We start from the raw sequence: 14,789 nt of genomic DNA, 5'->3' as shown, positions 1-14,789 counted from the left end.
CAAAAGCTAAGAGAATTCAGCACCACCAAACCAGCTTTACAACAAATGCTAAAGAAACTTCTCTAAACGGGAAACACAAGAGAAGAAAAAGACCCACGAAAACAAACCCAAAACCATTAAGAAAATGGTAATAGGAACATACATATCAACAATAAACTTGAATGTAAATGGATTAAACACCCCAACCAAAAGACACAGACTGGCTGAATGGATACAAAAACAAGACCCATATATATACTGTCTACAAGAGACCCACTTCAGACCTAGGGACATATACAGACCGAAAGTGAAGGGATGGAAAAAGATATTACATGCAAATGGAAATCAAAAGAAAGCTGGAGTAGCAATACTTGTATCAGATAAAATAGACTTTAAAATAAAGACTGCTACAACAGATAAGGAGGGACACTACATAATGATCAAAGAATCAATCCAAGAAGATGATATAACAATTATAAATGTTTATGTACCCAACAGAGGAGCACCTCAATACATAAGGCAAATGCTAACAACCATGAAAGGAGAAATCGACAGTAACACAATAATAGTAGGGGACTTTAACACCCCACTTATACCAATGGACAGATCATCCAAATAGAAAATAAGGAAACACAAGCTTTAAATGACACAATAGACCAGACAGATCTAATTGATATTTATAGAACATTCCACCCAAAAGTGGCAGAATACACTTTCTTCTCAAATGCACATGGAACATTCTCCAGGAAAGATCACATCTTGGGTCACAAATCAAGCCTTGGAAAACTTAAGAAAACTGAAATCCTACCAAGCATCTTTTCTGACCACAGCACTATGAGACTGGAAATCAATTACAGGAAAAAAACTGTAAAAAACACAAATACATGGAGGCTAAACAGTGGGCTACTAAATAACCAAGAGATCACTGAAGAAATCAAAGAAGAAAGAAAAAAATACATAGAAACAAATGACAATGAAAACATGATGACCCAAAACCTATGGGATGCAGCAAAAGCAGTTCTAAGAGGGAAGTTTACAGCAATTCAATCTCACCTCAAGAAACAAGAAAAATCTCAAATAAACATCTAACTCTACACTTAAAACTACTAGAGAAAGAAGAACAAAGAAAACCCAAAGTCAGTAGAAGGAAAGGAGTCATAAAGATCAGAGCAGAAATAAATGAAATAGAAATGAAGAAAACAATAGCAAAGATCAATGTAACTAAAGCTGGTTCTTTGAGAAGATAAACAAAACTGATAAACCCTTAGCCAGACTAATCAAGAAAAAAAGGGAGAGGATGCAAATCAATAAAATTAGAAATGAAAAAGGAGAAATCACAACTGACACTGCAGAAATACAAAAGATTATATATAAGAGGCTACTACAAACAACTATATGCCAATAAAATGGACAACCACTAAGAAATGGACAAACTCTTGGAAAGGTACAATTTTCCAAGGCTGAACCAGGAAGAATTAGAAAATATAAATAGATCTATCACAAGTCATGAAATTGAAATCGTAATTAAAAATCTTCCAACAAACAAAAATCTAGAACCAGATGGCTTCACAGGTGAATTCTATCAAACATTTAGAGAAGAGCTAACACCTATCCTTCTGAAACTCTTCCAAAACATAGCAGAGGGAGGAACACTCCCAAACTCATTCTACGAAGAAACCATCACCCCGATACCAAAACCAGAAAAAGAGATCACAAAAAAAGAAAATTATAGACCAATTATCAGTGATGAACATAGATAGAAAAATCCTGAACAAAATACTAGCAAACAGAATCCAACAGCACATTAAAAGGATCACCATGATCAAGTGAGATTTATCCCAGGGATGCAAGGATTCTTCAATATATGCAAATCAATCAATGTGATACACCACATTAACAAATTAAGGAATAAAAACCATATGATCATCTCAATAGATGCAGAAAAAGCTTTTGACAAAATTCTACACCCATTTATGATAAAAACTCTCCAGAAAGTGGGCATAGAGGGAAACTAACTCAACATAAAAAAGGCCATATATGACAAACCCACAGCAAGCATCATACTCAATTGTGAAAAACTGAAAGCATTTTCACTAGGATCAGGAACAAGACAAGGATGCCCACTCTTGCCACTCTTATTCAACATAGTTTTGGAAGTCCTAGCCACAACAATCAGAGAAGAAAAAGAAATAAAAGGAATACAAATTGGAAAAGAAGAAGTAAAACTGTCACTGTTTGCCGATGACATGATACTATACATAGAAAATCCTAAAGATGCCACCAGAAAACTAGTAGAACTAATCAATGAATTTGGTAAGGTTGCAGGATACAAAATCAATGCACAGACACCAACAATGAAAAATCAGAAAGAGAAATTAGGGAAACACTCCCATTTACCATTGCAACAAAAAGAATAAAATACCTAGGAATAAACCTGCCTAAGGAGGCAAAAGACTTGTACTCACAAAACTATAAAACACTGATGAAAGAAATCAAAGATGACATAAACAGATGGAGAAATATACCATGTTCTTGGTTTGGAAGAATCAATATTGTGAAAATGACTATACCACCCAAAGCAATCTACAGATTCAATGCAATCCCTATCAAACTACCAACGGCATTCTTCACAGAATTAGAACAAAAAAATCTTACAATTCGTATGGAAACACAAAAGACCCAAATAGCCAAAGCAATCTTGAGAAAGAAAAATGGAGTTGGAGGAATCAGGCTCCCAGACTTGAAACCATACCACAAAGGTACAGTAATCAAGACAGTATGGTACTGGCTCAGAAACATAAATATAGATCAATGGTACAGGACAGAATGCTCAGAGATAAACCCAAGCACATATGGGCACCTAATTTATGACAAAGGAGGCAAGAACATACAATGGAGAAAAGACAGCCTTTTCAATAAGTGGTGCTGGGAAAACTGGACAGCTACATGTAAAAGAATGAAATTAGACCACTACCTAACACCATACACAAAAATAAACTCCAAATGGATTAAAGAGTTAAATGTTAAGACCAGACACTATAAAACTTTTAGAGGAAAACATAGGAAAAACACTCTGACATAAACCACAGCAAGATCTTTTTTGACCTACCTCCTAGAGTAACAGAAATAAAAACAAAAATAAACAAATGGGATTTAATTAAACTTAAAAGCTTTTGCACAGCAAAGGAAACCATAAACAAGACAAAAAGACAACCCTCAGAATGGGAGAAAATATTTGCAAATGAAACAACAAAGGATTAATCTCCAAAATATACAAACAGCTCATGGAGCTCAATATCAAAAAAATAAACAATCCAGTTAAAAAATGGGCAGAAGACCTAAACAGACATTTCACCAAGGAAGACATACAGATAGCCAAGAGGCAAATGAAAAGATGCTCAACATCACTAATTATTAGAGAAATGCAAATCAAAACTACAATGAGGTATCACCTCACACCAGTCAGAATGGCCATTATCAAAAAAGCTAGAAACAATAAATGCTGGAAAGGGTGTGGTGAAAAGGGAACCCTTCTACACTGTTGGTGGGAATGTAAATTGATGTAACCACTATGGAAAACAGTATGGAGGTTCCTTAAAAAACTACAAATAGAACTACCATATGACCCAGCAATCCCATTACTCGGCATATACCCTGAGAAAACCATAATTCAGAAAGACACATGCACCACAATGTTTACTGCAGCACTATTTACGATAGCCAGGACATGGAACCAACCTAAATGTCCATTGACAGATGAATGGATAAAGAAGATGTGGCACATATATACAATGGAATATTACTCAGCCATAAAAGGAAACGAAATTGAGTTGTTTGTAGTGAGGTGGATGGACCCAGAGTCTGTCATACAGAGTGAAGTAAGTCAGAAAGAGAAAAACAAATACCGTATGCTAACGCATATATATGGAATCTAAAAAAAAAAAAAAAAAAAGGTAGTGATGAACCTAATTGCAGGGCAGGAATAAAGAGCTAGACATAGAGAATGGACTTGGTGACATGGGGTGGGAAGGGGAAGCTGGGGTGAAGTGAGAGTAGCATCGACATATATACACTACCGAATGTAAAACAGTTGGCTGGTGGGAAGCAGCAGCATAGCATAGGGAGATGGGTTCGGTGCTTTGCAATGACCTAGAAGGGTGGGATAGGGAGGATGGGAGGGAGGCTCAAGAGGGAGGGAATATGGGGACATGTGTATGCATATGGCTGATTCGCTTTGTTGTGCAACAGAAACTAACACAGTATTGTCAAGCAATTATACTCCAATAAAGATTAAAAAAAAAAAAAAGAATGGTTTCAAAAGAGCAGCTGTTGTGGTGAGTGGGGAACTGTATTTCAAGAGAAAAGAAATTATTTGGTTGTAGCTCACCTCTCCCCTTCATCCCAACACTAAGTCATAACATACCAAAAAGCTCCCCAAAAGCCAAAAGCACAAAAAACTTACCAAATATACAGCTTCATTATAATTGTTTGCTTTCAACGATTCTTTAAGTTGACGAATCATGGCTTCTACAAATTCTCCACCAAAGTTGTAATTCCTGGCATTTAGTAGTCCAACTAATGTTGTATAAATTGTCAACTTCTCAGGTAACAGACGTGCACTGATTTGAGAACCCAGCACAATAAGAAGATCCCAAAACAACAGCATTAAGTTGCTGAATTTTATACTATATAAAATTTTAAATTGTTTTACTAACTTTAGAAAAGCATCACATTTAGCTATGTTTTTAAAACTATGTCAGAAAAGGCATAAATATTGAGAAGAGTTGCAGACATGGCTCTCTCAATTTTTTCATTTTAATTCTAATTAGTTAATCCAAGAGTTAAGAAAGTAAAACACTCTAATTGTGAAGTCATCAAACTAAAATAGATATAACTGACGCTAGACCAGTTTTTCTTCCAATGTGCTTAGTGGAACTGAATAGCAGGTCTACAGAAAATGGTTTCCATGGTAAAATATCTGGCAATTGCTGAGTGAAAATATAAAAAGTTTCTTTAATGCAGAATCATTAAGGGAGAGATGGAGCAATCAACATTTCTAAACTTAGCCGACCAAATGTCACGGGATCAGAATTTCACTTTGAGAAACACTATTCTAGTTGCTTAGAAAAAATTCAGAACGAAAACCAGTTCCTATCAGTTAAATTGTTGAATTTTTAACATGGTACTCTGATATGGTAAGATTTCTTTACATCCAGTTTGCTTACTCAAGTGTGTTAACTTTCATTAAAGTTATCTGAAAAGTAGAGAAGAGGATTACAGTAATAAATCTTTGAAAAAAGCAAATGTTGATCCCTAATTTAGGCAGCCTTTAGAAATCAGCTCAAAAAAGAAAAGCAAATGGGAACTCCTGATTGTTCAGATTCTCTTATACTTTTTGCATTTTCCCAAGGTTCCTAGAAAAGAGTGTTAGGGACAATTTAGGTTTTAAAAAAATAACTGCACTGATAGTAACCATTCCTCCTCAACCCTCCCCTGCTTCAAAGTCATGGCTTCCATCAGAGTTTAAGCATAAATCTACTCTATTCTAATAAATGCTTTCAGAACAGAAGGAATCTACGGATAACTATAGCCAAATAACTTTTCTTAGTATTAGTTTCTTAGTCTAAGGACATGTCTTCCTGAATATTAACTAGATTCCTTAAAAAAATTGCATCTGAAATTATTTGTACTTTATGAGATGCTAAAGTAAAATCCACTGATAGTTTCAATTTGTGTGTACATTTTTAAATTTCAAAACTGAGCTGTAAGCAATTAAAAAACCCCATTATTTTAAAATAACTGAAATAACATTTTTTTTTTTTTTTTTTTTTCCTTTTTGCGTTATGTGGGCCTCTCACTGTTGTGGCCTCTCCCGTTGCGGAGCACAGGCTCCGGATGCGCAGGCCCAGCGGCCATGGCTCACGGGCCCAGCCGCTCCGCGGCATATGGGATCCTCCCAGACCGGGGCACGAACCCGTATCCCCTGCATCGGCAGGCGGACTCTCAACCACTGCGCCACCAGGGAGGCCCCTGAAATAACATTTTAAGGCACCTTCATAATGAAGACTTCTTTATCCAGAAGTCATAGATACTCCTTTGCAAAGCATACAGTTTAGAGTGACCAATGTCCACCTGAGTGATGAGGAAGTCTGGATTGCTAATTCCACTGTTGGGAGAGACTGTTTCATGATTTCATGTGAGACTTTTCCCTTTCTAATGTCTTTACAAATTAAATGCTGATACTCGTTCTAGCTAACCTAATTCAGAGAAAGATTATGCCTATTATGTCATAGCTTCAAAAGTATCTTCAGCCTTCTAAGAAGGGCTATTGTTAATTGAGTGACTGGTTCTCAAATATGTTTGATACTACTGATTAAAAATATAAATTAAACTCTATTATATACATTTAATTGTACGTGCTTAAAAGAAAATCGCTGAATGTGAAGTTGTCTACTTTCTCACTTAAAAGTAGTTAACTCAAATGATTCTAAGGATCCAAGAAACAAAACAAAGAAAATGCTCAATTTTCATCCTATTTATCGCTAAGAGTTTGCCAAAGGGCAAAAGGTCATTTCATTTGACAAATTCCCCACAGAATGAAAGCAGATGACATATGGAACATAAACACATCTTCTGAACATTCACAAGCATTTAAGAGTAGATAATACATTATCACCTGGATTCATAAATCTTTTGTATACATACACTGTACAAAGAAGCCTTAAGATCTTGCTCTTATAGTTAGGAAGATCAGCTTCCAAAACGCCAGCCAAGCCTTCTAGGTTGCTCTCCAAAGAGCAGGCACTCTGTAGAGGACAGCATATTAAATATCTGTCAAGTACTCAGCAATTAGTGCATTAAAATTTTCTAGGTGATGATAAAAAAGTTACACATAAGGCACTGACAGTTTAGTATAAATAAATTCAGGTTGTTATTATTCTTTAGAAAACCATGAAAAGAGAACGAATAAAATTTAAAAAGCAATCTAAGACAGCAGAACAAGTATTAGAAATGGGAGGACATTCTGGGCTCTATTCTACTTCTCTAACTAATTCACTTAACTGTATGACTGGGCAAATTACCTCACCTATCCAGAACTTCCTCGGTCTCCAGTTTTTTTTTTAATACATTAAAAAAAATTTTTTTTAATTTATTAATTTAATTTATTTATTTTTGGCTGCACTGGGTCTTCATTGCTGCGCACAGGCTTCCTCTAGTTGTGGCCAGCGGGGACTACTCCTCGCCATGGTGCGCGGGCTTCTCATTATGGTGGCCTCTCCTGTTGCGGAGCATGGGCTCTAGGCGCGCGGGCTTCAGTAGTTGTGGCTCACGGGCTCCAGATGGCAGGCTCAATAGCTGTGGCACACGGGCCCAGCTGCTCCGCAGCATGTGGGATCTTCCCAGACCAGGGCTCGAACCCGTGTCCCCTGCATTGGCAGGCAGATTCCCAACCATTGCGCCACCAGGGAAGCCCCTGGTCTTCATTTTTAAATTGAGTGGACTATTCCCTAAGGTCCCTTCTAAGACTCATATTCTATGAAAATTACTAATAACATTTAACTCTCTGCATTCCAAGGCTTTTAATATGCATTTACTTTGGGATATAGATATATGACAATACAAACTTTGCCCACAACTTAGATCATCGAGTTTGCAGATGCAGAAACTAATCAAGCACAGTTAACTACAACCCTAAGCCCATCACAGTCTGTGCCTATTTTGATCATACCTTTTCTCCTACTTTGCATATTAAAGATTCCAAATGATCTTCAGTTTCATTTGCATCAGAGGTCTTTCTCCTTTTGTGAGGCTGTCCCCCTGTTTCAACAATGTAAAAAAGTGAACATTACATGATGAATCTGTTATCAAAAACGTTAATTTTTTTAATGCTATAATCACTTTTGTACCAGAAGCCCTACTATTTACACACAGAAGTGCTTAACTGACCCTCCACTTCTCAGACAAGGCTAGATCAACCAACAGTCTCCATACCCAGTGGCACCATAATAACTCCAGGAAGCATTATTTATGTTAAATTTTGTGATTATAGTGCCCCCATGGAGCAACGCAATGCAGCAGTCCTGTCCATTTCTATGGATAGGCAGCAAAGGTGCCCATAACATGCTAACCACTAGCAGTTAGAAGACTCCCTGTAATACTCATGTATGGCTATTCCCATTCTTTGAACTTGAGCTGTTTATTCATCCTTAGTCGCTTGTTCCTAAAACCTGTCGGTGCCAGTAGTACTCATTATTTTAATAATGAAAATTATGTAAACTGATGAAATATGGGTGTAAAAACCAAGTTGAATGCTGTGGAAAGACTTGATTAGGGGGAAAAAAAGCTTTTAAAAAAGAAAGGTATGAAGAGGAAAACTTCAAAAGATGGGAAAGGGAGCATAAAACATTAGGATTCCTCACTAGTTTTTACAAATGTCTGAGCTCTTAACTCTTCAATTAACAGTTTTGGTTCTACAGACCTTGCAGCACTAGGGTCTAGTTCATCCCAAACAATGAGAATTACAATCAGCAGACTTACTCAAAGAAAAGTCCTGAGTACTACATCAAACAATCGGTGGGGAAAAGGTATATGTTTTATGGTTTCCTGCTTTAACCAGCTCTTGGTTCCATACTTTACTGATCCTATTATGTTCAAAAACGGTGTCGTTCAGAGTTGTGCAAACAAACAAAAACTACCATTCTGAAATCATTACCAGTCATCTATCTGTCCTTTTGGTCGCTAAAGAATTCAATTTGAATGAAGCTGTGCTACAAAATCCTTAAGCACTGGACTGTCTTGCTGTTAGTGATCTCTTACTACCAATATTTTGTTTAAAACCTCAACATACCCACCTTATATCCTTCTGTGGACTAACATAAGGCTGAAAAATTTTCAAATAAGGTGTTAAATATGGAACATGATGCTGTTGCTACACACAATGTTGGCTAGTCTCCCAGTATAATTCAATTTTTAACTTCCACCAATTAGATTATTAGGATGGCATGTGAACAAGGAAGCAATAATCTGTAACTGTGTTGGAGATCTGTATTAATAATGAAAATCTGCAGATATAAGGTTACCCAGTAGCAAGTTATATTTTTAATCTTTTCCAGACTTGTACAGCCAAAGGAACTGAACCATTTTTACAGAGTTCATAATTACTACTTGCCACTGGAACATTTGGCTTGAAAAATACAATGATTTTCATAAAACACAGCACTTGGCTATTCTAAGCTTGGGGTGTTAAAATTTTTTCCAATGTCTGAAATGATCTTCAGGTACCTACCACCTGAACTCAAGCTGAATAAAACCGATCTATTACTATCTAGATAGGACCAAACCAAGTATTATAAAAGGCCATAGGGCAAAGCATTGTGTGCTTTGACCCCCCACCCAGCCCCTTAGTTATCATTAGGATCTGGTTTAAATAACCACTGAATTTTGAAGGGATAGTTTTGAAGGGATAATGCCATAAAAAATGTAATACACATGCAGCATGACAGCTGTGATGTATTCCTGGAGATATGTGTCCGTGTAAAGTTGTGGACATGTGTGGTATTGTGGGATCAGTGACCCTGATTCTCAAATATACATTAAACTGAAGTCACAGGACCTCTATAAAGGTTCCACCACCCCAAGAGCCAAATTCGACACAAAGGACTTCTATTTCCAGGATTCATTCATTGAAAAAAATGACATATTTGATGCAATGTTTATATAAGCTATCAGCCAGGACATTAAAATAGCCTTCTCCAAGAGCAGTGGTTCTCAACTGGGTTGGCTTTTTGTCCCCCAGGAGCCACTTGGCAATCTCTGGAGACATTTTTAGTTGTCACAACTCTGGCATCCAGTAGGCAGGGGCCAGAAATTCTACTAAACGTACCACATTGCACAGGACAACGCCCAACAATAAAGAATAATCCAGCCCAAAATGGCAGTAGTGCTGATGTCGAGAAACTCTGTTCTGAAACTCTGAAAGCAGAATATACTAAATGTTCTTCAGAACCAGATTCTGGTAAGGGTGGGAGAATGAAGGTGCTAAAAAACTAGCTGAATGAGAGCAGTTTTGTTTTTTAAACTTTAACCATTGTTCCTTTCTTTCTGGCCCATCTACTTTGCCAAAACCCTTTATCCCACATCCCACCTCCACACCCTCTCTAAATTAACCATCCAGCTGGCTTGTTCTCAAATCAGTTTAGAATCATATCCCAGTCTTTAAAGCAACCCTCCTAGGCCCTCTTGTAAGACTGAAAAGAAGAAAATACTGCTGTGGGGAGAGAAGGTAGGATTTCTGAAGAAAAACTAGAAAATACAGTATACAGTCCTATCTCTGAAGTGCAACTCTTCTTTTCTTTTCTTCTTCTCATTTTTACTATGCTTGGAGAATGAGAAGAGGCAGAAAGTATTAAGAAGTAAGAGATGCCCCACACTCACCTGATATTGGAGAGAATATAAAGAGGGGTGGGAGGGGGACATACAGACACAATGTGAACTCATACACAGTAACAGGATACTGAACTCAAGAGAATGTGGGCAAGAGCATGGGGAAGTAGAATAAAGCACTTTAATGAAGAATAAAATTTTGGGAATGAGCTGAATGTTTTCATCTACCCTCAAGAAAGCATATCTAGGGTAGCTCCCAAAACAACAGGTTTTATATTAACATGTTAACTAAGTATAAGTTTTACAATGTAAATTAAAGCTACACATTAGCACTTCGTTCTGACACCCTTGGCTAGAAGAGAGAAGCAAGTCTCTATTAAAACCCATCAGAAAGGGACTTCCCTGGTGGCACAGTGGTTAAGAATCCGCCTGCCAATGCAGGGGACACGGGTTCAATCCCTGGTCTGGGAAGACTGCAACTAAGCCCGTGTGCCACAATTACTGAGCCTGCACTCTAGACCCCGTGAGCCACAACTACTGAGGCCTCGTGCCACAACTACTGAAGCCTGTGTGCCTAGAGCCTGTGCTCTGCAACGAGAGAAGCCCGCGCACCGCAGCTAGAGAAAGCCCATGCTCAGCAACGAAGATCCAATGCAGCCAAATAAAAAAACCAACAAAAAACCCATCAGAAAGAATCTTAATACACCAAATAATTTTTCACCTGTAAGGTGATCCTTATTCTATATGGATACACTATACTACACATCTTATATCCTTATTTAGAATTAGGTACTATAAAAAATTTTAGACCCACAAAGTGGAAACAAAAACCAACTCTGTAAAAGAGAAAGTAACAAAAACAACAAGGGAAAGGGGAAAAGTAAAGCACCTTGATCCTGCAGATTTAAAGAAGTAACCATCACTTCTGAAACAAACTATACTTTTCATCAGAATAACAGATCCTTTCACTTCTATTCGTTTTATTTTCTATAGTTAGGTAAAAGAACAGTCACCGTCTAAAAGGTAAGGACCTAATTCTAAGTAGCTTAAAAGGGACTAATATGGGGTTTTGGCCAAGATCATGGACAATCTAAAAACTTTCTTAAAAGAACAAAGCAATATATTGAACAGATATTGTATGCATATCCAAAATAACTGAAAAGCTTCAGAGACAGTCTTAAAAAGAGTCTAAGAAATGAGTTAGATTTAGCACTGGACCAGTATCCATACACATTAATTTCCATTTAGGATTTTCCTTTCCTTGTCTATAAATCCATCTCTAGGTGAACTTCATTGGTATAGCTTCTGGAACTTATCTCCTTGGATCAAGGACACTCTAGTCTCAGCACAGAGATACAATTTTAAAATTGCCCTCTGTGAGCTGATTCTCTGCGACCCTTCCAATCTTATCTCCTACAACTCTCCCCCTCACTCACTCTGCTACAGCAACACTGGCCTCCTTGCTGTTTCAGGATGATAGGAACACTCTAGCCTTAAAGCCTTTGCACTTGAGGCTCCCTGTGCTTAGACTACTGCGTTTCCCCCACACTGCCATCTGGTTTGCCCCCTCACCTCCTGCAGGTCTTTGATCAGATGCGATTCTCAGTGAGGCCTTCCCTGACCAACCAATACAAAATGGCAACTCCTCCCCGACAGCAGCCTCTACTCTCTTTACCCAGTTTTCTTTTTCTCCATAGCACTTAACACCGTATTATACACTATATTTACTTGATTGTATTCTGCCTGTAAAAGGGGATCTTTATGTTGTCCACTGCTGTACTGTCAGTAGTTACAACTGTGCCTAGCACTGTTAAATATTTGTTGAATAAATTATTATATCTAATCAAACATATGGAAAGCCATGGCAGTCAGTGACTGATAAGAGCTGACAATAATCCAGAAATGCTCAGATGCATCTATTTAATACAACAATAATAATTCAGCCTATTTTAAAATAGCTTTCTGCAGTATTTAAGCTTCCAATATTTCTGATTTAAAAAAAATTAGATGCTTAACCAAAAGAAAAGTATCTAAAATATGTGATTCAGATCACCGTTTAGGATAAACCCTAGCTGTTCATTACCCAAACTTTTGCAATTTACAAAAGTTCCAGACTTGGTGTAGTATCTAAGAGGGACTATAAACTGCCCCTCGACTACTATATTATTCATAGTAAACTCTGGTTAATTAACTCCTTATTTTGTTTTGTCTTTACGTATTTATTCTGAAGTTCCTGCAGCAAGACCCGAATGGACAGCGATTTAGCTGCCAGAAGCTAACTCCTAAGAAAATTATGCCAGCATCCCAATAACCAAAGCCAAAGTTGTTTTCCTACATATTCACATCCAATTCTCCAGGCTGCCCCTTGGAAACATTTTCTCTCCCTTTAGGGATGCCCTAGAAGAGAGAAGAAGAAGAGTAGAGAAAGCATGAGAAGAGCAAAGAAAATGGGAAGAACTTTAAAAGCCTCAACTTCTCCAAACCCCAAGTGATGACTTCTAGGAGATTAAGTCTTTAATTAATCAAAGGCAAAGCACCTGAAAACTATTTTCTGTGCCCTGTATGTATATTATACAAGAAGCCTCCTGTGTTAAAAAGAAAATCAAAGCATGCAGCGTAGTAATACCTGTGTAGTGACAAGAACCTTGGACTTGCTTTCACTGGTGTCTGGGCACTACTAATCGTGTCTCCGCGTTAATTACACTAAAATTTTAGACCCTTAAGTGTCAGATGAGGAGGCTGAACTAGAATATCCTCTCAAGCCATGCCCCAGCAGAAATCTGATATTTCACTGTTAAAACTAAATTAGTGGGATTCTGCTCCAGGCCCAAAGTGCCCCAACATTCAAGGAGAGAAAAATGTTAGTGGAGAAAATTAATTCAAATGTTTTGTTCTGTACTTTTTCTTACATTGTCGACATCTGCCAATGTTTGTCACCTCTTAAGCATTAACAGGTGATAAAAAACACACCATCATGAGCAATTAGTCACATGTGTTACCTCATTTAATCCTCACAAAACCAAGAGGTATGTATCATTACTTCTATATTACAGACTAAGGTTTAAAGAGGTGATAAAACCTGGGCAAGATCACAAAGTAAATGGCAGGGTCCAGCTTTGAACTTAAGCCCTCTGATTCCAAAGTCTGGCCTCTTAACCACTACACTACACTCTTAAAATATTAATAACAGAATTACTGTTAGTTTTTCTTTTTTTTTTGGATGTGTTCTTGACTGATTTTTGTAATGTAAGCACCTTTTCTATTTTTAACTAGCAAAATTATTCTTGGTTTTTATGATGGCAACTCCATGATCCCCATGAGCGCAACCATGCAAATGGAGATGGGAATTTAGCTCTAAATCTCTACGAGCTCTCCAGTTAGTCTTCCGGCACTTTTTCTTACACGAGGGAAATACGCTTACGGCCAGTTCAAAATCTAACACAACAACCTACGTACATCTTTTTTTTTAGAGACCTCTTGGGTGTGGATAAGAAACCGATTTCTTTCCTTGCCGCTTGAAAAAAGGCAAAACGACGGATGACCGGTACAGGAGAGAGCTCAGATTGCGATTCATCAGGTCTCTCGTCTTCTGAGAGCCCTTTTTAGGTGCAGTTTGAGGGTCAAAACGAGACACGGGGTTGAGTGGGTCCCTGTCACTATCCCTAAGAGGCGGCGGCACAGACACAGGTGTATTTCCCTGCTCGGCGGTGCTAAGGGCCAAATCTTGAAGAGTCCTTAGAGACCAGGGGTCCACCAGGCCGCTCCTCGGCCGACGACTGAAGGAGGTGGGGCGGGGAGAAGCAGGGGCTTTTCAGAAGTCGCCCGGCCACACTCTCGCTGAACCACCCGCTTCTCTCCGCGGCGCCCCGAACGCTCCCGGAGGGAAGGGCTTCCCGTCCCTTCGCTCGAGACCCGAAGACCACAGAAGCCAAAGCTCGACCCGTCCTGGGCGCGGCCTCGGCGGCCGGGCCCAGGGCACTCACCATCGTTCTCGTCGCTGTGCCGTCGCCGTGACATGCCGCACGCCGGTGCGCCGCCGAGCCGAGACGCCGGGCGGGAAGCGCGGCAGGAACCTTCGGGCAGCCGGCCGGCGCGAGGACAGCGGCGAGGACAGCGGTGAGGCGCGCGGAGCGGCTGTTGCGCAGGCGCACTCACTCGCGACGGCTCCCGGAAGCACAAGGGGTAGAGGTGGCCTGGTGGCTCGGCGGGCTTGGATCCGGGAGGGCCGGCGTCTGGAAGCTCACCAGGCCGCGGGCGTCTGGTCCGCACGCAAACGCCCTCTCGGGCTACCTCCGCCTCTCTGCTGCTTCCTTCGCCCGCCTTCCCTCGAAGTCCTTCCGGGGCCACGCGGAGAGCACCGCCTTTTCAGCCAGTCCGAGCCCGTCAGCCGCGAGCCACGCTAGGAGGCCAATGGTCTAGGAAGGACG

The 14,789-nt window shown here is 39.3% G+C and overlaps 1 protein-coding gene across 2 annotated transcripts in view; it reads right to left on the bottom strand.

Annotated features, from left to right (window-relative positions):
* Window positions 1-14,789, bottom strand: part of NCBP1 (nuclear cap binding protein subunit 1) — a 136,007-nt gene that overhangs the window by 29,782 nt on the left and 91,436 nt on the right. The window contains exons 1-4 of one of the 2 annotated variants that reach the window (XM_060100974.1): window positions 14,346-14,755; window positions 7,709-7,797; window positions 6,685-6,785; window positions 4,442-4,598 (exon numbers count right to left, since the gene is read on the bottom strand). The exons of the other annotated variant lie outside the window; for it this stretch is intronic. Coding sequence (XP_059956957.1) covers window positions 4,442-4,598; window positions 6,685-6,785; window positions 7,709-7,797; window positions 14,346-14,379 — 381 coding nt within the window. The 5' untranslated portion in view covers window positions 14,380-14,755. Of the gene's footprint in view, window positions 1-4,441; window positions 4,599-6,684; window positions 6,786-7,708; window positions 7,798-14,345; window positions 14,756-14,789 lie in introns of those variants that run through there. 2 annotated transcript variants of the gene reach the window in all.

The sequence above is a fragment of the Mesoplodon densirostris genome, chromosome 6 (genome assembly GCF_025265405.1).
Source record: "Mesoplodon densirostris isolate mMesDen1 chromosome 6, mMesDen1 primary haplotype, whole genome shotgun sequence".
NCBI classification, from domain to species: domain Eukaryota; kingdom Metazoa; phylum Chordata; class Mammalia; order Artiodactyla; family Ziphiidae; genus Mesoplodon; species Mesoplodon densirostris.
This window is presented reverse-complemented; position numbering and strand designations above follow the sequence as displayed.